This window comes from Sipha flava, unplaced genomic scaffold (genome assembly GCF_003268045.1).
Source record: "Sipha flava isolate LNK unplaced genomic scaffold, YSA_version1 236_pilon_pilon, whole genome shotgun sequence".
Classification (NCBI taxonomy): Eukaryota; Metazoa; Arthropoda; class Insecta; order Hemiptera; family Aphididae; genus Sipha; species Sipha flava.
This window is the reverse complement of record NW_020272878.1, coordinates 1,554,770-1,582,701: the sequence shown is the minus strand read 5'-3', so window position 1 is coordinate 1,582,701 and position 27,932 is coordinate 1,554,770. Positions and strand designations below refer to the sequence as shown.

At 24.7% G+C, this 27,932-nt stretch overlaps 1 protein-coding gene across 2 annotated transcripts in view; it reads right to left on the bottom strand.

Annotated features, from left to right (window-relative positions):
• LOC112683787 (contactin-4-like) overlaps positions 1 to 27,932 on the bottom strand; it is a 577,774-nt gene that overhangs the window by 174,492 nt on the left and 375,350 nt on the right. For both annotated transcript variants that reach the window (XM_025554941.1, XM_025554942.1), the window contains one exon: positions 7,579 to 7,700. In XM_025554941.1, the coding sequence (XP_025410726.1) occupies positions 7,579 to 7,663 (85 nt within the window). In that variant the 5' untranslated portion in view covers positions 7,664 to 7,700. The remainder of the gene's footprint in view (positions 1 to 7,578; positions 7,701 to 27,932) is intronic.

Genomic DNA, 27,932 nt, shown 5'->3' with positions numbered 1-27,932 from the left:
TCACATGATATTAACAAAATGTTTATTTACCATTATCACTGTACGCATTTTTATTGTAAAATTATGCTAAACCATACACACTTAAGAAAATTTTGTTTGCCTATTATAATTTTTAACATACTTAAAAAAAATTGTATTGTGATATGGTTTAATATATTTTATCGGAAACAAAAATATTTAGCTTAAATTTATATACATATGTAATACACAGCAAACAACAAAATATTTAATTATTTATATTAATTGTTGAAGTTCGCTTTTTTTTTTTTTTAGTTAGAAAATACAATAATAAAATTTAAGTTGTGTGAAAATATAGCTGGCCATCATTAGATAATTTTCATTTTCAACTCAAATATTCATCATTTATTACTAATTATAAAATAACAGAAAATATTCCGAAAACTGAAAAATCAGTCAAATTTGTTACTCATATTTTATGTTAAAATACAGCCAAGAATAATATATTTCAGCCAATTCATAGAAATGTAAAATTTTAAATTGATCCATCAATGCTTTTGAAATAAAATTGTAAGTATAGAAAATTAGAAATATACAATTAAATATCACAACAAAAGTATTACTTGCTTTATTATAAAAACTAATGAAAATTCAGTATATCATCGAAAAAAAAAATTCATAAACGTAAAGTTCCAAATTCCATTATTTTCAGTGGTAAGCGCTTAATATTCTTAATTTCTATAACATAATGCTCTTAAAAACATAAATATGGATCTATAAGAAATTTGATAAATACATATTATGATTACTGAGCATTGTTGAAAATTTTAAAAATGTTGAAAACTCGAGTATATATCAAAACATGTGAATATTTTTCTTATGATATGTTTTATTTAATATTTATTAAAGGTATAATCATATATAATTGTAAATATATAATTTTATTTTTTAACTATAATATTTGCAAGGAAAATTAATATCATTTGAAGAATCTATACCAGTTTTGTGGTATTTTTATTCTCTAATAATCTAAATCAAAATGGGAAACATTTTAACTAAATTATCTTCTAAATACTACATTCGATGATAAAATTTATTTAAGTTTTATGAACTCATCGAAATTCTGGTTAAGAAAGTTTGTAAGGGTTTCCTTTGCAAGGATTGTTAAGGTACAACATATTTATCTAAAGTATGCATTGGGTACATGGTGTCACAAAATTATATGATACTTAAATGTATGTAAAAGTGAAAACTAATCACATATATTTTTCAAGAAACATTGCAGTTTAATACATATATGGTTCAAAATAACATTTTTTTTTTTTTTTTTTTTTTGACATTTAATACGATATGTGGCCATAATATTCTATCTTTTAAAATATAAAGACAAATTATACATAAGTATATGTATTAGTGTGGCACTTTATGGTTGTGAAACTTGGATATTAAATAAGGCAGAACAACGAACACTCGAAATCTTCGAAATATGGAGTTGGAGAAGGCTGCTGAGAGTAAGTTGGATAGAATACCGAACCAATGAAAACATACTCACTGAAATAGATGAATGAAAAGAGATATTCAAAACCATCAGAACAAGACGATAGAACATGATGGGTCATACATTGAGACTCGAAAATGAACTAACCCGTAGAATAATAGAAGGTTAGCTAATAGAAGGGACCGAGGAGGTCCGATAACTTCATTTGTTAAACTAATGATCTCTGATGCTGGACTAACAAGATACACTAAACTGAAAATACTAGCAGAGAATAGAGAAGAGCGAAGAGCAAATATTCAATCGCAAAATTAACATTAATTATAGAATACCAATAATAAGTTACCATTAAAGAGGAGTATCGATTTATTGCGTATTTATGTGTATCTTTAATGTGTAAAGTTGAATAAAGTGTTTTTTGCATTTTTAGTTAATTATTTTATTTTATAGGTACCTACATAATATTCCTTATTGTTTCATTCATTAATATTCCTTTATTGTGCTATATATACTTAGTGATGATAAATAGGTATGGGTTTCGTTTTATTAATTGCGATAAATATAATTAATATTAATTATAATACATTAGTAACGAACTGATTAGATGCTTAATACTAAACGTAAAATGTATTTTAGTAATTAGGTCCTCGTGTAAGATGGCGTTGGAGTAATAGTATTAAGACGGTATTTCACTGAATCGGTTGAAATCTGAATAGACTTAAACAAACTATAAAATATTGTCAAATTTTATTGTGTTATTAGAGTTTTAGAATTTTGAGATTCTTATATAAATGTTGATTTCTCTCAAACCATGAAGCATTTATGATAATCCTAATGGTTTTGTTTTTGAATATTTATACTTTTTTATAAGTAGGTTTGTGCGCATTTGCCCCAAGTAGGGCATCATAAGAAGCTTATTATATGTAAGCATTATTTGCTTACAAATAGGTAGATAAAATTTTTTTTCAAAAGTATACTTCCTGTTTAGAATAGAAAACAGTATTGTTAATCATTAATACGCTATTTAGGTTTGGATGATAAGTGCATCCACCAGCTTAATATTTTGTCTAACTATACTTTACAATTTAGTGATCATGGAGTCCTCTTAAAAATATAATAAATTATTTAAAGATGATTTTTTAGCAAATTAATTTTTTTTATTATATATATAAATATAAAAAATAATGAAACAATTACAAAATGTTGACATTTGAATTAATATAAGTGAGTTTGATCAAGGAACTTACATGTATACAAAAATGTAACGAGGTAACGAGATAACAACACAGGGAGGGGACTTTTCGAAAAAATTACTTCAAAATTTAAGAAGTAGATAATGTATAGTTTCACATTACATAGATTTTATATGGGTATTATGAAAATTACAAATACATATAATTTGTTTTTTTTTGTCATTTTAATTTTAATCATAGTCCTAATTCATTGCATACCTTTATTTTTGTTTTAATTTTGTTACGTGTATTTTTCGGGATAAAATAATAAAATTGATACTCTTAAGTTTCACAAGATTTTAGTAACATAAGAAAAATGACCAAAATTAGTGTAAAATTACAATACTCGAGAAATTTAATTGAAAAGTAAAGTAATTCATATTTATTTTAGATAACTCAATTGTCGCAGTTCTACGTTGAATCATTGATAAAAAAAATTCTTTAGTCCACCCAAATACCATGTAAAACAATTTAAATTATTATTCGAATAATTGAAACATCGATTTTAATCCCGCATAATAAATATAAACTGTTATTTTAAAATATAAAATTAAAAAAAAAAAAAAAATAAACACTGCTATCATTAATGATAATTCTGAGAAGTTTTATATAATCGTTAATGTAAAATAGCTGTTCCTAAGAAATATAACACATTATAGGAATATCTGATTTCAGAAACATAAATATGAATAATTATTATGTAAATAATAATATTACAACAATAATAGTCAATGTCAGTAATAAAACAAGAGGAAAAAAAATTTAGATATTTTTATTTATTTATGAATTGGAGTCGCAAAAAAATAATATTTAATTCGTTGAATGAATAATTATGTTTAGGCTTTTTTGATGTATTGTGAATGTTCACTAACTATATTTATAATAGTTTCATTAAAATTAAAATATTTAAGTACGAGTAAATATAAAAATACCAAATTTTATGTAAATGTTTGTCTAAAAATTTAATATAAACATACTGGTGAACATATTATTACATACAGTATATAACATACTATTTTTCATATTTCTGTTTGTAGATATTTAAAAATAAATTACATTCATATATATATATATATATAATAATCTCGTGTCACAGTGTTTGTGAACATACTCCTCCGAAACGGCTTGACCGATTTTAATGAAATTTTGTATATACATTTGGTATGTCTGCGACAGGGGTGGATGCAAAGGGGGGGGCAATGGGGGCAGTTTCACCAACATTCAGCAAAAAAAGTATCTAATTTGATTTTCTAATTAATATTTCATTTTTAGAATTTGGGTCATCAATATATGTATACCTATCATTCTAATCCTCTTTCTCTATTACTATTTACTAATGCAGCTTTTACGATAACAGTAATCAATAAATCTATTTTTAGATAGATATGCCGTATACAATCATGGTTTTACCGCTACTTGCGGCTTGCATTTGATTGTCGCTGTCGTATCGTTCAGATTAAAATCATCTTGTTTTGATAATATTGTGTTAAAAATCTAAAATAACATTGATATTTTATCGAATAAATTAAGTAATCGCATATTTGTTTTTCTGCCTTTAAGAGAATAAAAACTTGGCTGCGGTGCAACATGTTACAAGAAAGAATTTCCGGATTGGCGATTATACATTGCCATCGAGATCAACATATTGCATAGATGATGTGATAAATATATTTTCAAAGAATATAAGAAAAAAAAATTTATAATTTAAAATATTTTATTAATTAATTTATATATAATATATATCATATATAATAATTAGCGGTAATTTATAAAGATTAAAAAGTTTTTTTAAATAAATACATAAAGTTCTTCATTATCTAAAAAATAAACACCTTTTTTTTTTAAATAGATGATATTTTTTTTTAGCCTATAACTAATAAATTGCCACCCTCCACTGTTTAGGGCCTCTGTATCCACCCCTTGTCTGCGAATAGGTTCTTATCTATTTTTTAAACTCCTAAGTGCTATTGTTTAATACATCATAGTTTAATTTAATAATTTTTGATCCAGTCGATAACTGCGCAATTGAAAACGAATTATTAAATGATACTATTAAGAAACTATTAAAAACTATTAATTTTATTTTTAGTATGAATTTCATAAATATTGAACAACAAGATCCCGCAACAGATGCCAAAATAAACAAGAATGTTTAAAACGTTATTCTACGATATCGTGAATTCTGTCAACAATTCATGGTCGACATGTATGTAAAAAACGAGAACGAAAGATTACGATACTTGCGATTCAATCAAAAAAATCTGCTTGTGGAAGATTGTCAAAACAATTTTTAGATATCGGTGATGGGAAAGATACTACAGATGAAACGGGAAACATACAATTACCGACCGATTTCTGCTCAACCATTGATTCACAAGATGCTCTCATTGACCAAATATTTCCCAATGTACACAGAAAAAACACAAACCATGAGTGGCTGGCAGAAAGAGCAATTTTAGCAGCAAAAATATGGACGTCAACGAATTGAATCTCAAGATATAACATTTGTTACCAGATGACTTGGTGTCATAAAAATCTATTGATACAGTTTGCGATGCTACTAAAGCTGTAAATTATCCAACAAAGTTTTTAAGCTCATTAGATTTACTAGGCATACCAAAGCATAAGTTACAATTGAAGATTGAATCTCCAGTTATTTTGCTTCGTAATTTGAACCAACTACGGTTGTGCAACGGTACGCGATTAGTTATTAAAAAATTAATGAAAAATGATATCGAAGCTATCATATTAAATTACAAATTCAGAGGTGAAAATATATAATTACCGCGAATCCCTATTACACCCACATATGTGCCAATACAATTTAAATGCCTTCAATTTCCAATTTGATTGGCATTTGCAATGACTATCAATAAGTCTCAAGGCCAAACGATGTCTGCCTGTGACTTAAATTTGAGCACATCATGTTTTTCACACGGATAATTATATCTGGTGTACCCTTGAACCATCTAGTTTTTTTTGTGTTGGTGAAAGATAGAATAGCAAAAATATTGTACGCTCTGTTGCATTAAGGGATTGATATTGTTTTTCACTAATATTGTCAAAATTAGCAATATATATAATTTTAAAAGATCAATTTTAATAAATTATTAAAAAAAGAAATGTTTAATATTTTTCCATTTTTATATTTCGTCACCGTTCATAGCACTCCATACCTCTTCCACTTATGTACCGCATCCTTACATACTTATATTAAATTAGTTATTTTTATCTCGGAAAATATTCTCTAGAAATAATTTATAAAACAAAACAACGTTTGTCGGGTCAGCTAGTATAATATAAAAATAGAGTTAAATGGTATACTTAAATCAAATCAAACCTGATGGGAACTTATTGATATTTGAACTGAAAATTATGTTGTTAAGTAAATTTTTCAAAATTAAAATAACTATAATAATATAATTTTTAATAGAAAAATCGATTTGACATCAGATTTTATACATTTTATGAGTGTGATGCTATTATATTTGTATGATTATTCCGAAAAATTAGAACATCCAAATCAATTATACATATGCTTTAAATGATAAAATTATATTTTTTATTGAAATTAAATACTGATTTTGTCTTTTGTTTACCTAGTAATCGTTGTGTAGACAAAATATAATAAATTAATCATAATAATAATTTTTATTTTTTGTTCAATGTGACACTTATCCATGAATGTTATTATACTCCGTAATATATGTAATAAGTACTTAAAACACCAGTTCATTAAAAAAAAAGAACGAACAATCGAAAATACATACAAAAATTATCTATATGAAAATAAAGAAAAATACTTAAACTGCAAAGAAATCTACTCAAACGCATCTAAATCTGAAAAAGGAGTTGATATTGCCGTCACAACCAAAAAACAAACAACGAAACCTCACCACTTTTCGCAAAAATAAAATGTACAACCAGTGTTCTATTTTCACCGCCGAAGCTACCATCATTTTAAAAGCAGTACAATACATATCTTAATTAGAGGACCAAAATAATTTAATCCTAAGTGAGTCTCTGAGTACATTAACTAATCTACAAAACCGCTTTAACCTTAGTTGTATAATCCGATTCAATATTTTTGTACATAATAAACCACGAAAATATTATTTCGTGATTCAAGTGTGTATCTATAGAAGTTAAGGTAAAATAGCTTTTTGAGTGTTTTCATTGAACAGAGTAAATGTCGAAAAATCCAATATTGTCAATATTCAAAATAACAATATAACAAACAATAACATTCATAACAATATATTTTATCATTGGTAACTTTGTCGATTAAAATATTATAAATCACATAAGATTAATGCACTAAGGATGGATATGATATTAACGTATTGACGTTGAATAAGTGCATTCTCAATTAATATAATACGCGTACAAATAATAAATTCATTAGTACATGTTATAAATATATGTTTTATACATAGCAGCACTTTTAGATGTTCATTCCAATACACGCTGGATATAGTACATTTAATGTAACGATATTATGGTAAACATGTTTTTTATATTATATTACATTTCTAACTCCACCACGCACAGCTGGATTTTATCATGTTACTATTTTATATCATATTTTATGCCAAAGAAGTTGACATTATTTTTCGGTTGAACGTTGTTGAATATTTATGTTGAGTGAATAACGGAGAACAGTTAGAATTATTTCTTTATATACTTGTAGTAAAACATTTAATTTATTTATAACTGTAAAAATAATATTTAATTATATATAAAAATAATCATAACAATAAAATTATAATAATAATAATAAAAACAATAATAACTATAATTATAGATAATGAATTTACAGTCGAATGTATATTGTTTAAGTGTGGATACGTATGAAACATATTTTTTATAATATTTACTATTGTAAAACCTTACCTGTGACAATGGAAATACTGCAAACGACGTGGAAACATAAGATCCATAGCGCCTGTCGGTGCACCGTATAGTGCGCTTTTTCCATACCTCAATTTCAGTTTAGTATTAACAACATCATTTTCCTGAAATACATATAACATTTCTGGTTTAGAATAAAAAAAATAAAATAAACTCATAATTACATTTTTTAGAACATGTGAAAACATATGAATGTAATATATTTATCTGAATATAGCCGATTTTAATAATTTAAACATCAATATTTTTCTATGCCGGCATAATTATTAAAACATACATACGAGTATTTGCACATACTGCTGCAGTGTAATATTTCATAATTTTCATTTACATTGATAACCATAGTGTATACTCTTATATCGGTCAATAAATAAGTCTTAATGTAATATGCATTCTAAAAGGATATCTTCAAGATGCACTCAAAATATTTTTTTCAAAACATTAAAAATATTATTTACTAAATAATAATTCAGTGTTGTCTTATTATTATAAGAGCTTAAATAACTAGAAAAAAAAGTAAAGAAAATTACCTTAAAAAAGGTCAAGTGACAGGGTTATTTTAATCACAGGGTTATCACTAATGGTTACTTATCAAAAAAAAATAAAATAAAATAAAATATTACATATTATTCACTTGTATTTTTGGTTAATTTAAAATTGTGTCTATTGGAAGAAATAAAATATCTAGTTTTTCAGATAATATTAATGCGTTAAATCATTGGAATATTAGCTATATAAATTATTGACGATTGTTAAAAAGTTTAGATTAGATTCTGATATATATATATTATTATTACGGAATATATGAAACGCTTAGGCACTCTTACAGGTTCCCGAACCGTTGTCACAGTGCATTATTGTCAACACAAATAGAATATTCTAATGACTGGAAATACTATAAAACTTTGCAGATACTACGATGATTAAAATTGAATGTGTGTAATTAATTAACAATGCGGCATCCAAACAAGTATATTTTAAATCATGTAGCTTTCATTACCCGATTGCTGTGCTATGTGTGTCAATATAATACTCGGACAACATCCTTCACTCACGGCATTGCAATTTGCTTGATTAACCAAACTGCAAATCGTAGAAAAAGCCCGGTCAGAGCGTCATTATTGAGCAATTTGGAAGAGACGTATTGTATAGGGCACGGGTAAATCATTGATTATATTATACGAGTAAGAGTAATAGAGAGAGAGAGAGAGAGAGAGAGAGAAATCTTTTGTTTATTAATTAATTGCCTATGATGGTGTAATTTCTATTGTTATGTTACTGACTATTAGATGACCAGTTAAACAAATATTCTAAGCGTTAGCTGTTTATTTTATTTAACAAAATAAATCATTAATATCTTGTAGACTTTTTCGTACATCATCTACACAATAATATCAGATAATATATTATTGTGATTCGCATGGCTTGTTTATAAATATAATATATTATATCATCAAAACGAGTTTAATATATAATAAAATGATATAATATAATACATCAATATATTGTTAAAATTAGGCGATATTATTGCATAGAATGGACTAAAAAAATACTACAAAATATATTATTTATCATCTGTTGTGTAATATCCATTAGAACATTTTTATTTATTTATCAAAAAGTTCGATCGGTAATACGCATGATGGCCTTTTAAAATGTATAACTTCATAGTTATTATTTGCAATTAAATTCCGAGATAGGTATCTGAAGGGGGAAATTTCAACTTAATATTCTAAAAAAAATGTTATTTTGTTTCATTTGGATTTGTTATTCATATAAAAATGATAGGATTTGTGTACACACATAGAATATTAATATTAATGACCCGTATTCATTAAGGTTATTCAAATCATAAGATACTGTACAAAAATTATTTTTTGTCATTTTTACATAAAAATATTTCAGAAAATGAATATTTGTAATTTCTCGATTAACATGAATAGTACAAACCTACTTAACAATATTAACTGTGTAACCTTGTGTGTAAGTGTTTTTGAGTAATTAATATTTAAAAGTTTTCCCAAACTGATTAGGAAATTTACTTATTATAAATTATTTTATTTTATTTGTGTAGTTAAACTGTTATTTAAGAAGCATAAAAATACGCTGTGATTGCGAAGATTTAATCTAAATTTCTAAATTTTAATTTCTAAACGTAAATGTAATGTAATATTTTTTTTTTATATTTTCTCAATAAATATTTTAGCTGGTTTTAAAAATTAAGCTTGTTAGTTTCATACAATTATCGATATTTATATAATTTAATCCCAGATACTTAGTATAATTTTCAAACCATATGAAAATACATGATTACTAGTAGAGGTATGTATAGTTATTTCAAGATTTTTTTATGATTTCTGGTTCAATTTAAATCAGGGACTGGAATCTATAGGTTTTTTTTGGTTCTGGTTTCGATTTTGGTTGTTCAATTAATTTTTTAAAGGTTCCGGTTTAGGTTTCGGTTGTTTAAAAGAGTAAGAGTTCTAGAACCGGTTAATTTTGGTTAATTCTGATTTTTAGAGATTTATTAAAAAATAATATGTAATTTATATTTTATTTTATATTTATTTATATTTATATTTTAATTCATTCATTTAATGAAAATAGAAGGTATTACGAATAGTTAAAAAGAAATAATTATAAATATATTAAATATATTCATATATATATATATATATATTATATTAACCTATTATATTTCTTTGAGTTAGATTAAGTTATTTTATTCCAACTCATAGTAAGAATTTGTAAAATATTTTGTAATATTGTTAAATATTATGATTTGATAAATAGATATCTTTAATTTGAAATTTAATTTTAATTAGGAATTAAAGTTAATACTGGCTAATGTTGTAGCTACAGAATTAAATTAATTATATTTAATAATAAAGATAAGTATACTATAAATAGATGATATACTCATTGTAAATTGTAATATATTAATAAACATACAAATATAATAATAATAATAATAATAATAATAATAATATTACAAATTTACTTATTATATGGATTACACTATTACAGTTTATAACACAAAATAATAAAAACATAAAAAGATTTGACTTTTACTTTTCTGAACTGACAAATGGACAAACAAAATAGTCATTACCATAGTTTTACTAGTCTAAATAACTGACCTAAATCAATCATTCTATAATTAAGGTTACAGTTTTTCATTTTTGGAAATAAAGGTTCCGGTTTCAGTTACGGTTCTTAAATTTTAAAAGTTAACCGGTTCCAGTACCGGTTCTTTTTGGTTACGGTTTTGGTTCCTGATTTAAATATCACCACGATTATAAACATAAAATGTTCAAGAGATTGATACCCAAAATTTATTGAACTGAATGTACTTTGTATAGAAGAGATATATAAACCAATTAAAACTAGAGAGATTTAAAAATATACCATTTGCCAGTTTATACAATGTACTTGGAAATTGACTTCAAGATAAACTTATATTAAAAAAAGAACTGATTATTTTATTTTCTTACTCTTATTTTAAAATTATAAGTTTATAATTATAAAGAGATTATTAATAACTTGTAAGTTTTTCCCATCAATGTTTATTTTTTATCTGTTAAGTAATTAAATTAAATTTCCATGTAATACAATTTTAGAGTAAAAATTGTAAATGCAATAATTATAATAATTTAGCATTTTATACTGTACAGCATTGGGTAAAGTATCTATTTAAATTAAATTATTAATTTTCACACATTTTGAATATTTCAAGCTTAAGAATAAAATTTGGTTTGAAAAAAAAAATGTAAAAAAAAAATGTTTATTGATATAAGTTTTATTCAATTATTCTCAAATGTATTAGAATGCCAATGTGAATGTATGGAATGAATCAGGAAGTAAGGATAAGAAATAACTATATGATCAGTAATAAAACTAATCGCCTAAAAATGAAAAATAATAAGCTGAAATGGTTAAAATATATGATGGAAAGATAAGGAAAATACAGTGAGAAATGTAAAGGAAATCAATGATGAAAGAGAGAGCAAGAGTGAGAGTGAGAGATAAAGTAGGATCAAATAAGAAATGGTTAGATAGAATTGAAGCAAATTTAGGGTGTCATTAGAGTATTTGGTACGAAAATAAGAGATTGGATACCAGGTTGTAAAGAGACAGTGAATGATGTAGGCCGATATTTTAAGTCGGATAATACCAACATCTGGATCATTATCATCAGAATCTGAATTCATATTAACATTCACTTAGTTCTATACTAATAAGATATCTTTCATTAAAACTATATTTTATTCTTTTATATTAAAAAAAAAAAAACTTTCCAATATAACCTACAAATGTACTTTTTATTTTATAATAAAATTATAAAAAATAAAAACAAATATTGAATAGTTGATACTCGTAAATTTATATATATTAATTAATTAATTAATGCTTAGCCTGAAGTATTATTATATTTTTAATGTACGACCAGTTTCGAATTTATAATACTAATTATTTATACTTGAATTTATATATGTTAAAACCATTGTGAAATCAATAATTTTTTCAAAACAATTAAAATAAATAAATAAATAAAAAAGGAGTTGGAAAACAAGAGGAAAAAATATGATTTACTAACCTTTGATAGATTATTCCAAACTTTTATAGTTTAAAAAGTAATGCACTGATAATTGTATTAGATGGAATTATTACGTCATTATTAAAGATATTTTCAAAAATATAATTTAAGTTAATAATATTTGCTAAATTTAACATTTTCGATTATTTTTTGTATATTTATTGTGTACATCATTGGTTAGATTTAAACGTTACAAATACTCGTACGTTCAATAATAACTCATTCGTCACGTAAAGCTACTATAAAATTATTTATTGGTCATGTTGTTTTAGGTATATAATTCAAAATTTTCACCAACATTGTTCTCGGTATATTTCTACATAAACTTCTAATTTTTGCATTTTCTCAAAATTCTTCAAATCAAGCCTTGATGAATGGTTAGAATATATTATAAATTAAATTAATAGTTTTTATGTTATTTTGTATAATTATAATGTGATGTTTACAAATGCTAATCACACTGTTCGTGTGATCTGATTAGTTTCTTCATATTTTATTTTTTTATTTGTTTTGCTCAAATTTGGAAATCTTGTTAAATCATTTTTTTTAAAAAAAACACTTATAATATATAATGATAAGATAATTTAAGTTAAATTTTATAGAAATAAAATTAAAAATAATGAAACCATCAATATTTTTTTCGCGTTTAACAATTATTTAGCTGAACAAAAATATAAAAAAAAATACCTATTACAAAAAAAAAAAAAAAAAGAAATTTTACCATATTTATATTTTTTAATAGAGTTATCAGAAAACTGTATTAAACGAGTACATATAAAGAAAATATTTTGAAACTTTTTTATTGTCATTTTATTTATTGATTTTAAACTATTTCCTCTCTTTTTTAATAGTTAAAAACCGTATTAGTTACATTCAAATTCAGGTATTATTTGAATATTGTTTAACTTATATTTTACCCAACTAACTCCTGGTGTACTCAATTTCGGATGACATCACAAGTCCATTGGATAAAGGAAGACGAGTCATAGCGTTTAGAGATCAGGTAGATATCGTCGATTAATTTTATATTGTTTCTACAATATTCTGCACATGCACTCTTATAGATGATTATTAGGTTATATAAATTTTAGAACTCAAGGAAATTGAATTATATAATATAGTGGGTTTTTCTAGGGTGGTTTTTTATAGGTTAAATGCGCATCCTTCTCGGTGTGGTTAAACCGTGCGATTGCAATAGTCGACGACGATTGATTGTCTCTGGATCAACGTTAATTAACACACGTCTATCAATTATTATTTTAATTTCCAATCGATTGACCGCTACGTAACGTCTTATGTATTTCGTGAAAACTTTTCAAATGTATGAGTACAACCCTTATGTTTTTGCAGCCATTTCGTTATTTTATATCGATTTTCGAGCATCGATTGCAAATACTCGTCAGTCATTTCGTATTATCATTAGACGAGATTTTTTTATTTCGAATTGTTCGTTTCATTTGTTCAGTAGCACCAACAGCAATGTATAATATTATATATATAAATATATATGAGGTTCTAAAATAATTTTAAACGTACGGTGAAAGTGTCAGAAAAGGTAATACAAACGACAACAAATTAAATCTATCACTCAAAGTAAGGCACGTACACTAGATAATCTTCCACTACACTTATTTCTAATTATTCACACTTTCTTCTCATGACATTTCTCGAGGACGAGTAATCCCATTCGCCATTCTTAATAATAATTGTAGCCGTTTCACACCAACAATAGTGTAGTACTTCATAGGGAGCCAGTGGTGTTTAACGAACTATTGTGTTAAACGTACAATTGTTTTTGTCTGCCGTTTTCACAGTGAGCTAATCAACAATAAATATCTTCCGAGTTTATCGATTGACTTGCAGTCAAAATATCAGAAAGAATCTCCATTTTACGGTATCGTTGTGTGAGCATTACTAAAGTGCTGCCACAATACGGATGATTCAATTTAAATAATACGAACGCTATTGGAGTACGTTTTGGAAACACGTAGGGAATGACAGTTGAAATTAATATAATTGTTTACGTAGTACGAGCGGAATGAAGTGTGACTTTATTCTCTTATTTTTTTTCTCCCACTATTAATTAATTAATGTAACCCGTTATTTTTTCCTTGTGGCTGTACGTTAATTTTGTTTTTGTTTTGTATCTGTATCATTAAAATAAAACTTTTTTTGTTGTATACCATCGACTCAGCGTATGCCTATATGACCACCTGTTTTATCCGTTGGCTTTTAGCTTACGTCAAGAGTACTTCATTCAAAGTTTACTACAGTTCAGGAGAACTCCACGTAGAAATAGAATATTTCATGATGGCTCGCTGTATACCTACGTCGCCTGCAAGTTTTAATTACACGTTACCGCCGGCAGCGTGCCTCGAAAAATACTAATAAATTCGGAAAGATTTATTACCGTCCAAAAATACATTATACGATGGAGTTAACATTGTGGGATGTATCCGATCGGCGGTGTTTCCGCTTGTAGTTTAAAGAAAATATGATACCTCGAAAATCATAAAAAAAAGCACACGCCCCCTTAAACATTGAATCACGAACGTTTCGTGTATATAGAAACGGTTGGATTGGGCTGGTTTTGTTTCGAATATTTTTTGTAATTATTTTTATTTTATTTTATTTTTTCATTTTTATATTGTTTTGTCGATTACATACGTAACGGTGCATTGACAATTGTACAGTATACATTTGATCCCAACACACGTGATATAAAACCACAACGGACACAAAAAAAATGTGTGCTTACGTATGCATTCACACGTTTCGATAGTAAATATGATGAATATTTTACCCAAAATATCCCTCAAAGGATTTTCCCCCAAAGTTGTCATCGCAGCCAAATGTTATTCCGTTCGATTTGCCTACGATTTTGCTCTACACAGAAACAGGTTTTTGTGGTCATGAAATTTTTTTTTTTTTTATTGCCGATCCCTCAGTGGATTTCGTATTTTGACCCATGTTTTATTTGTTCAGTAGTTTAGCAAAATTTAAGCAGTGGGAATTGTAAAAAATAGATTAGCTAATAATTGCCATATTATACCGTGAGAACCATATATTTATATATAAATTATTCCATGTGTTTTTGGATAGTGAATAGCAATTATCAATTATAATAGACACTATGTAAATATAATCATTATATGTTATTATGTCGTACCATTAGAACACTAGTGTAGAAATTCAAAAACTTAATTCTGAGATAATTGATTTTAAAGATTTTTCAAAATGTTAAATACTCATAACACATAAAATAATGAACTTTACCTTTTGAAAATGTAATACGTTATTATTTATCAATAGTATTGATTAATTAGTTAGTAAAAAATAAAAAAAATCTAATATTTAATGATAAATTGTTTATTTTTCAGTTGATACATTAATGAAATTTTTTTTTCCATGTTTTCTATGTAATATGATAATAAATCACATTTTAAGTAAAACAATATTTCGTATACGCTTTATTAAATATTTTTTAATTGTATTGTGTATTATAAATATAAATAAATATTTTTCTGGTATAAGTAGTAGATACGATGTTAATGAACTCTTAACATTTTTTTATAATAAAAATAATCAACAACAAATAAAATTAAAATTAAAAATAAATCATTTAGCCTTTCACTCAGTATATTATTACTTATTGTACAAACTATTAAAATTATTTTAATATTTATCACAAATTTTGTTTAAAACAACATAATAATAATAATTATAATAATAATAATAATAATAGTTATACTTAAATTACTGAATTATTGTATACAATGTATTCAATATTAATAATATACTCTTAATTTAATATTTTAAATTTGTTTTGTATAATATTATTCTCTGGTATTGGTAGTAAAAAAAAAGTTAATAAATTAAAATTTGTGTATGTCCAGTTGTCAAAAACGTATGTGTTATCTCTGAAATATTATTAATATACATAAAAATATACATGTAAAGAGTATAAATGTATCTATTTTTATTCTAACCATTACATTTATCAAAATAAAATAATAGCTCAGTCTTTTCATTTGGTACAAAATTTTCAACAAATTTTAGTAAACAATTTCCGATTTCTATAACTCCCCTATTAACTACACTCTCGTTCCAGATAAAACAATGACCCTTATTGTTATTTGAATCAAAAACTGTAAAGTTGTAAGTGACCAGTCTTCTTTTACAATAAAAACTGGACACTTCACCTGAAGGTGTTGATAAGACTGCCTGTAAATAATAAAAGTAAAGTACTTTGTTAGTAGCTTTGAGCAGTAATTATTTAAAGTAATTATATTAAAATTAAATATAATTTTATTAAAACAATTAAAATATAACGAAATTAATAAATAATAATAATTAGTATTAGATAATCGGATTAAAAGCTATGATAATAATATTAGTGATATCAAAATCGTATCAATAATAAGTAACGAAACCTAGTGCAATAGTGTATTATATCAAAAAATTACACCAATGCTCTAATGCATGACCCGTTAGGATAATTTTTTTAATGTATTATTTTTAAATACTACACTGTTGCATTAAAGTTATCTTTGTTTTTACTTTAATACACTATCGTATTTTGTCATTTTACAGTTTTAATATTGTATTTATATTAAAATACACTAGTGCATTGAAAATAACGTAATTTTTACAATAAGAAAACATCTATAACTCAAAATTGACATTTTTCAAGTTATTACACTAATGATTTTATGGTAAGAGTATACCAATAGTCAAAATGTAACTCATGATTATAAATGTTTAAGGCCAATAATAAACGAAATGTAATTTTTATTGAAGAGTGAAAATGTTTCTCGTACCATTTTATTTTAGTTAAGGTTTGTTTTTAAAAACATTCTTTCGTTTAGGTATTTATCTTAAACGTATTAACTTACTTTAGTTGTATACAAAAAATATGAAATTAATTTAATCAAATTTCACTACAAAAAGAAAAAATATGTGATAGAAATATAAAAATACCGCGAAGCTTTTACAATATAAATTGAGTAGAAGGAAATAAAGATATAACATTTATGTATAAATGAATCATGTACACAAATCGTTTTTTTTTAAAGTGTCCTTATTTGATTACAATGGGGTGGAATGCATGTTTATTTTATAAAACCAAAATCAATGCTGACAATATGATATTATGAAAATATGTAACATTCTAGGAAGTAAAATTATAGTAACATGTATTGACTTTTGAAGAATACGAAGAAAAACTGTTACTTTTTTTAATTTTAGAAACAAATAGAATTAGTATTATTATTGTTGTTTTAGATTAAAAAGAATAAAAAAAAATCTAAATGCAATTCATTAATTGACCGAATATATTTAGCTCAATTATATAGTAGTTCTTATCAAAGATAATTTAAGTTGTTTGATTCATATAATTCTAGTGAAAAATTACATTAATTGTATTAATTATTTGGAAAACTATAAAATTTATTTATAAATTAAAATTTTTCTATATTCGGAACATAGAAAAATTAATATTTTTTTAAACGTTTTATAACATACCTAAGAATGGTTTATATTTATACACAACACGAAAAAAAAAAGTACCAACATTATGCCATAGTTATAATTACATTTGTGATTTTATTTTATATGATTATATTTTCTGTTTGTATTTTTGTGATAGTTGAATTATCTTACAAAGGAGTGTATATGTATGTACTGTAGGACAGCATTTCCGGACGCATTCGTTCAGTATGTTAAAAGTTATGGGCATGTGACGCTACCGGTAGTGAACAACTCAAATCCTAGCAACATAGCCTTTAAATTTTCATCAAATATACACCCACACAATGATAGACACATAAAAATAGCGTTAGATTGTGGATTTTGATTTTTTTTCTATATTACAATGTCGCACATGCAAATTTAACCAAAATCGGTCCTATTTCTTTGCCATACAGTCAAATCAATACTTAATTCAAAATTCATACGAGTACATAATTATAATAATTGGTCCTTTATTTGTCTTCGAAGAACAACTTATTGGAAAACTTTTAATGTATTTAAGGTACCAAGTATAATGAAATTAAATAATAATACGTTTCCGGCATGAACTTATTGGATGCAAACACCAAAGTGGCAGAGGTGATAGATAATGTAAAGTTAGCACGTAAATTAATCGTAATTATTTTGGTTTGCGAATGGGTAAAATATTTTCAACTAAATTCCCATATTGTTTTATTATAGAATAAGAGTTTTAATTAACAGTTCTAAATCTATGACAAAAAAAAAAAAAACTAACTTGATTATTCATATCAACTGAGAATTAGAAAAACATGTGGCCTGAAATTATTTATTATTTTGAATAAATCATAGCGATTTTTTATAATGAATAATAACCGATACCATCAACGAACTCGAATTCATTTTCAATTGTGCAGTTATTGACCGAGCAAAAATTATTAAATTATTAAACTACGATTTATTAAACAATACCTTTTAAGAGTATAAAAAATTAATAAAAACTTATTCGCAGACCTACCAAATGTATATACAAACTTTCATTAAAATCGGTTAAGCTGTTTTAGAGGAGTATGGTCACAAACACCGTGACATGAGATTTATGTATATATAGATGTATCAATTTTAAACGAACCCAATATTAGATTTTTTATAAAATTGGAAATCGTTTGAAAAAATATAACCGTATACGATCATACGGAATACGGATAAATAGTTTAATTTTATAATTAATTCAATACATTTATGAAGCTCGAATAATTATTAAACTAGTTTCTATTGCAAAAACTACACAGGAATAAGTATTATTGGCACCTTTTTGCGATTAACATAAAGCTAATATCATATTTCCACATTTTACATTTATGAAATGAAGAACAAACATTTCGAAAATAAAATAATGTAAAAGTGAATTAATTAATTAATTGATGAATTCAAATAAGATTAATAATTAATTTTAATTCAAGTTATTTAAAATATTTTGAACAAAATATTTTCTTTGTTATTTTTCAGCTTTAATTTCTGTTGTATATATATTAAATTATAATAATATAAAATACATTTAAATAAATGAGCTTTATTAATGACTTGTGATTGTTTTGCTGTAGCGTTTAAATGGTGTCTGCATATACTAAATATTAACTAATACCTAGTAATTTGTATTTAATTAGTTTCGAATATGGTTTTCGACAAAAATTATACTTATTATACAATTATTATTGAATTTTACTTTATTCTCACGTCCGTGTTATAATTTTTCAACGTAAGTAAAGAGTATTCTATTAATTCATATATTATAAACAAAGATTGTATGATTTATTCATCAACATTATGACAAACAATTATACTACTTTCTTTGTCTTAACGTCATATTTACATACGCGAATTGCAATGAATGATTACTATGGTGATACATATAAGTTTTATTTTAGCTTACCAATTTAAAGAAAATAAAATAATGTTCAAATAATAATATAATTTATTAAGATACTTTATTATTAAATCAAATAGTTTTGTACAGGAAACGAATTCTAATTTTATATCACGAATTAAGCATTCTAAACTTGAATTTAATTTATTTTAAGTTACAATATTTTAATCAAACGGTTCAGTTTGCTGTTAATAATCTTCTAAATACCTATTACACATTATGATGTGTAATATTCGTTACAACGTAGACTTTTCGAAATCACAATAATACTACGTGTTAACATATTTATGTTTTTTAACCGTGATCATTTACTTTTAAAACTAAAATTTATTCGCCAAAATTATACATTTAAAATATTCTTATCAAAACAATTTATGTGTATATTTGTGTATGTATTATCCCTAGCTATTGGATAAAAATAAAAATAAATTTATTTCCAGTACAAAATAAATCAGTCCTTTTGGCATTTTTTGTTTCAGTTAAATGTTACTTAGTAAAGTATATGCTCATGCACAATTGAATCTGTGTTTGGATAGAAATCATTTGCATTCAAATTAAAATGGGTCATTTGTACATGAAAAAGGCTTGGAATGAAAAAAAAATAACAATGATTTACAGCGGATGTTACAAAGTCAAGTAACATCACGTTTCACAAAATTATGGCTTGGCCAATATTGACCTGTTCTAACCCTGAACATTAGATACATAATAATGTTTTAGTTTATAATTTATGTATGTCCTCTAAAATATTGTGAACTAGTCGAAACATTGTTTGTGTAATGAATAAAAACATCCATATCAAGTCGTTAAATAATATGGGTCGGAAAAAGATCTGTTATGGAATTAAATTTTCTTCTCGTCATTATTCTCCCCGCGAACCCATCGAATATTATTATAAAATAAACGAAAAAACTGATCTTAATAATGAAATAACTGGAGCTGAGTATGGATTCTTGAATATTTAATTTTGCTACACATAACTTAGTCACATTTGTGATGTGTTGCCATTATAAATTATGTATTATAACCACATTTAGTGAATTTGTTTAAGGATTGACACCCGTTTGGAACTCATAATTTATACGCCTCGTGGTTTTTCGTGTTACATCTTCACTCTGTACCAAGAAGCCATAGAAATTAAAAGTCTGTTGAACAAAAATATGTATAGCACTAACAAAAACGATATTATATAAAGTCTTATAGATTATAAAAACTGAAATAACCTACAAAATTTATAATGTTCTATTCACTGACAAAATGAAATATTCAACTTGATTTTTGAAATGTATAATATCGATCTAAATATTTTTGTTAGGTTTATTTTATCAGGATCAAACTTAGAATTTTTTTTGCTGTGTATAAAATAACAATAAAAATTAGTGAAATTTGTCTAAGGTACAATGGCAAGAGACCGACGTTTTTGGGCTTAATCTAAGATAGTAAAACTTATATTTATGATGGGAAAATTTTCTGGTCGAGACAGATTACCGTTTATTCATTATCTGACTTAGACAGTTTAACTGTACACAAATAATTTAACCGTAATTAATATTGTATATTAATATTAAAACGATTTCATAAATAAATAACTATTTTTCGTTAAATTAATAAAATATTATTATAATAAATTATTGTAGATGTTTTTTAAATATGGTATCAGATTTATTTACAAGCGTTCGTATCTATTTATTTAATAATTTACCACAGATATTTTTATGAAATATTTAAATTGTACAGAATATAATACTTCTAAATATAATACTTTCTATTAATGATAATTTATCAAAATGAATATTGATAATGCAAGTTCATTACAGATTTTAACTGAACCGAAAATATAAATATTTCTTATATTCAATACTATCATGATAAAAACAAATACATTGTTTTAAGAATTTTTAATATATATTTTTCTAATACATATTTTTTCCTGAAAATTCTCTGAATTCCCGCCATGATATTACAAAAGTTATTTTGTATAAAGCCAGTCACACAGATGATTTTCGATTTGAATTCAAAATCTCGTGTAACTTTGAGAACCACTTTTCCATTCATATTATAGAAAATAAAAGTATGAACATAAATCTTATTTGGAATAGTATTGCATAAAGCCATAGTTTCTGGTAATGCTCATTTATACAAAATACTTACAACGTCGAATATATCGTTTATATGTAACAACTGTATTAAGCAATATCAATAACAATAAGTCCAGGTCATAAGTAACATAAGAAACATTAAAAATAAAAAACTGGATGTTCATGTCGCAATTAGAAATATACTAATATTACATTTTAGAATATAAGAAGATAATTTTACAATAATTATATCAATTATACTGTCAATTAATATATAAACAATAAATATGTTTAACTACGTTAAACAAATTTAAATAAGACAGAAGACGTTTAAATAAATGATCTTCTATAGCGGTCGTATGACTCGAAATCTAAGGGAAACAAATAAGTTATTTCAAACGTTACCTTAATTTGAATTTTGTTTCTGTGTCTATACATACGATTTGATCGTCGTATACAACAAACCTCTAAAAAAACATTCAAAAGAATTGATTCATAATTCCCACGCAAATGTTTAGTATGTAGTATAAATAAAATTATTTTCATAATATCATAAGATTGTATTTTTGTGTAGAAAAAATTGGAAAATAAGAAAAGAAATCGCTGATAAAATGAATTTATTGAATGGTATATTATTATAAAAACACTCTACAACGGTGTATAAATAAGTATAATAATATTATATTTAAATATCAATATTAAAAACCCTGTACATTGTAAATAACGTTGTAATATAAACACGTCATAATAAACTTTTCATTCAATTGTACATTATATTTCTTAGCTCAATATATGTTCTCTTGTTAACCGCTGTAATGGTAAACTTTAAACATCATTTTATATAAATATCCCTTTCTCCTCTCTATATATCTCTCACGCACATCCAGTATAACAGAATGTTTTTTCGGCACACTTTTTAATAGAAAGTGAATGATGAGGGACAGGTGAGCTAAGTGAACCGGACTCATGGCCTCCTAGTTTTATGGAAGGAAAAAAAATATTTTTACTATCATTCTCTTAAATATTTTGGGTTAAGTACATTACTGTGTACTACGTATAGCTAGCTCAATATTATAAATTATTCAATAATATTTGACAAAGTAAAAACTGAAACGTTAATGATAAAATGCTATTGTTAAATTTACGTTCAAAAACGGCGTGATGTGTAGGCAATTTTGCTACACTACTGTTCGGAATTCTCGCGATGCACACTCGGGTACGTTATACGAGGTATGACAGTAAAGCAACGAGACTTTCTAAATAAAACTTAAACATTTTAAGTAATCTATAAAACGTAAATCTTATTTGATCATAAAAAATAATACATTTTTAGTTTTAATTTCGATTGCGATAAACAGCTATACTCTTTGCATTGTTACTGTTGTTATCATTTATATTTTACCGGCAAATTCGACGGTTGAGTAACATGTGTTTACATTTATTCGATTTAAAATAGTTTGTCATTAAATGTTTTCCAAACTTGTTCTATAATTCACTCATTTTGAGTTATATTGAATAAAACATCAATAACATTTTTTTTTTTTTAGTACAACCATGTAAAAAAGGAATTAAAAATACACATTTCATATTGTTTAAAACTGTTGTTTGAAAATGGTCAAGCATGTATGAATGATTAAAAATAAACAAAATTGTTTTAAATTTACAATAACTTTTCACTGTCAATAGTCCAAAGAAATAATATTATTAATAAATACATGAAATAGTTGATATTTTCACTATAAGATATGCATGTAAATAATTCTTGTTTTAGTATATACAATTCAAAAGTACAATCAATTATTTTGAAAAAATAAATACGGTTATTTGTGGATATGTATTAAATTAATTATTTTAAGGAAATGTATTCATATATTTACATTTATACGGACACATCACGCTTACATTGGTTAATTTATTTAAAACAATAATACCCTATATGCAGTCATGTGTTTGGTTTGATTATTAATTAGTTTCTGCTCTTTATTTTGGGTGTAACAAAGCGTAATTCAATATACGGTTAATGAATTCAATAATTGAAAAGGCTTATAAAATAAAAAATTGCTACCGTCACGGTGAAAACTAATAAAATTGCATTCAATTAAACACATATGTTAAAATTATTTTGAAATTTAAGTCTAAAGTATACAACAACTTCATAAGTATTTTTATCAAACACACACACACATATATATATATATATATATATATTAGGATTATGTTACATTGAGAATTGTTCCATTGGGATAAAACATAAAGTCAGGATTCACATTCAAAATCCAATCTAGGTGAATAGCTTGTAAAAATTTAATGTAATTTATAATTTCAGTATACAGATGATATATATTGTGTTATGAAATCGTATTAATCTCGAAACGATTTCACATCGATTCAAAGGTAATGTAGATTTAAGTTTTGACAAGGTTTTGTTTTAATAATTGTACGCATGCAAAATATTAAAATTAAAATGAATTATGGCTTTTAATACTTGCTGTTGTTTGTGATTAATGTTTCTCTTATTATTTTATTTTTCAATTTCAGTTAGGCAATATATTCACATTTCTATTTTGACAATATCATGGACTCTATAATTTATTAAACCTACAAAAAATAAATAAATTAATATTATATTTGAATACACTTTACCGACGAATTTGAAAGTCGTTATGTTAATTTTCCCTATTTTTAATAAAATTAATACAGGTATTTTAACGTAAAATACGTTAAACAAACACTTCTTAACGATTTTTTTTAAAAAAAATATTTACCATACATACCAGTAAATCAAATAACATGTGTTTTAAACATTTTCACGGAGAAAACCGTTACGAATCACAATAAATTTATTTCATTTTTCTTGGTTTATTATCGATTTTAAAGAAGTAAGTAATTAAAAAATATGACTTTTAAGCTTAGTCACATTTATATTTTTATATTGTTTGAATCCATTTAATAGTAATAATTTTCTCTTAAAAAGCTTTGACTTAACAATGGGATATTTCAATTCTTTCAATATCCTAATTATATTCCTCTTTTTTAACGTCAATTTTCAAAAAATATTGTTCGATTATACAACCAGCTATTGAATCCAATAAATAATCAAAAACATATTTTACAATGCGTAAATTTTAATCACTCGATCCATACTTAAAACATGCCATTACGAAATATGTAATTTAGCAGTCTTATATTGATATATTATTTGAGCATTATAATCAAGAGTACTGAAAAATAAATTATTAAAACGATTTGAAGTAATTTTGAAACCAATATCTATATATGAACACATTTTATGATCGTTTACGATCCACGTATACATTCATATCTATAAGACTATTAAAATTTGTATATTTTTATTACGTATTGAAATGGTTGGAACTTATCAATAATGAATACAACTGGTAATGGAAAAATATTACTGCTGGATATAATAAAATGTATGAGTATATGTATGAATTTACATGGTATTGTTCTAAAGTTTTGCCGTTTTACACGGTGCTTAATAATTATTATTATATCCTATGATTTTCAAAAAACGTATGTAAATCAGCAGTATTTTAATTATTAATAAATTTAAAGTTATTTTTAACTCTTAGATGTTTTTATGGTCTTAGGAATATTTAAAGTTATATTCATTAAATGTTTTCAAATATTTTGATAATAATATTTTCTGTACATTTAATTAGTTTTATAATACCAAATTGTTTTATGTAGAACTTTTGATTTATTAGTAGTATAATAAGGCACTCATTTAAAATTTATATTTTCTTAATGTTATTTATAAATAACCTTACCTCAGCTTAAAGTAGAAACATAGATTTTGATATAATCGTTCATAAAGGGTTTTGTAATTGATTCTTAGAAATTAAATATAGAATAACACTAATAAAAAAAATTGTGTCACGATTAAAAGTGTATTACAAATTATATTAACAATATAATATAATTCATAACAAAATATATTACTTCTATTAAAAGCTGATAAAGAATAAAATTAAAAAAAAAATGAATTCGAATCGGGCATATAGTTTATATCTTATAGATCATTATTTGTTTGTTCTCTTTTATGTTGAGACAAGTTAGTATTTTTACAGTCGTGAGCTTCATTACAATAGTAAATCAAATATTTTAAACAACCAAAAAAATTGAAACAGCATTTCCAACACTTTTTACAAATATAATATCTGAAAAATAACATTACATATTCGTAAGTTTATCATTTTGCATAAAAATTTATATTGGTTATTGAATCGAATCATGTTTTTAAAATGCATTTAAAGGGATTGCAAGCCATGGTTTTTTTTCAATTTCTATCACACGCGCAATATAGGGATTTAGACATTTTCCATTATCAACGTACAGATCGATCTATTAAGTCGATAAGGATTTTGAAAACTGATTTGAATTCGTCGTAAAGTAAAGCTTTAGATCAACTTTCTTAATTTTTTTTCAATTTTATACTTAACATACCCAAAAATTAATTTTTATATTTCCAATTTGTTTAATACTATTTTGGCAAATTTTGGGAGACAAAATCAAAAAAGTAGGAAAGTCGATCTAAAGAAGACATTATGAAGAATTTAAATCAGTTTTCAAAATCCTTATCACATCTATAGATGAATAGGTACGTTGGGAATAGAAGACGTCTAAATCCATATATTGTATATGTGATAGAAAGTGAAAAAAAATCATGGCTTGCAATCCCCTTAACAATAATTTTAATGTTACCATTAGATTTAAAAATAAAAATAGCCAAAAGAGAACAATTTGAAAAGAAATGTATTTTATGGACATTATTAAGGTTTAGATATTAAGTTTGATAAGCAGTTCAAGGTTCAAAAAAACTTATTACCATTGAGGATGGAATTTTTTGTATGCTTTTTTTTTATAAAATAAATAATATCATTCTCGTAAGTGACGTGATACTATTTATGTTTGATGTTTAAGAGGATTTTTAAGAATTGAGAGTGTTGATATTGCATACTCATATGCATTATTCTATATGCAAATATTGGGGTGAGTGAATTAAAACCCTCTGCCAAAAACAAATAATTCATTAAGTGAAAAATATATATATATATATTGATAAAATGTTTAGAAAATCTATTTAGAGTGTGTAAGGTAAATCGATTTAAATTATAGGATTTAGGTTTATTAAAATGAAGAGTTTATAAAACTGTGGACTCAAATTACAGACTTATTGCATCTCGGACGAAATACCGGCAATGGGTATATACACCAAAGTTAAACTTCCTTCAAATATTCTGTAGCTCATGGTATCAGGTGCATGTTTATAGTTGTAGTATTTTTTATGTTGAGTTTTATTTATAGTAAAAATTTAACAATGATAAAATATACATTTTTACAATTTAAATATTATTTTGACCTAAGCGTAGTATAGAAAATATCTTGCTTAAAAAAATAACGACGTAAGTTATTGATACGTTGTATCCGAAATATCAAACAATGGAAAATATTAATAATTTATAATATAAATAAACGTAATAGTTATTTATTCTTAGAATTCATTATTTTTAACAGCATATATAAATGCGTTTATATTATATTATTAAGTTTTGTATTTTAAAATTTTAGAGTATTGTTGAATGAAATAAAAAAGCTTCAAATTTTAAAAATCAATGTTATTTCATGTCAATAAATTTTTTTGAATGTCGAAGGTCTATACTACATCACTGGAGTACGTTATTAGTGAATGTTTAATCTTTAGAAAATTTATCAGTATTACACGATGAACTCTTTTTGTCATACTCCTTGATAAAATATATACATTTATTATCAAGTGTATTATCAACATATTAATATTATTACCAAATTTTTAAATCAAAGGTTAAAATTAAAAAAAATTAAGATTTTAGTCGATGATATTGAATTATATGAATCTTAGTTATTGCTCGAACTATAATTAACTATAATTATACTATACAAGGGTATAAAATAATATATCTTACTTTGAATAATATTATATTTAATATACCTCTGTGAGCGTCAAATTAGTTTGCACGTTAATTACCTAAAAGTGTTAAATTAAGGTGTACACGCGTTCAAACAATTCAATGGCGGTACCGTTTCGCATAGTTAAAGGAGAAAAAAATAGCATCAAATTAGAGTGAAATTTACCTCATACGTGCCACACAATAATTAATAGAACCTATTAGACTTACGGGGTTGCAGTACGAGTCCAAACGTTTACGTGAAAATAAATTCATCATTAAATATAATAAATGTTGGA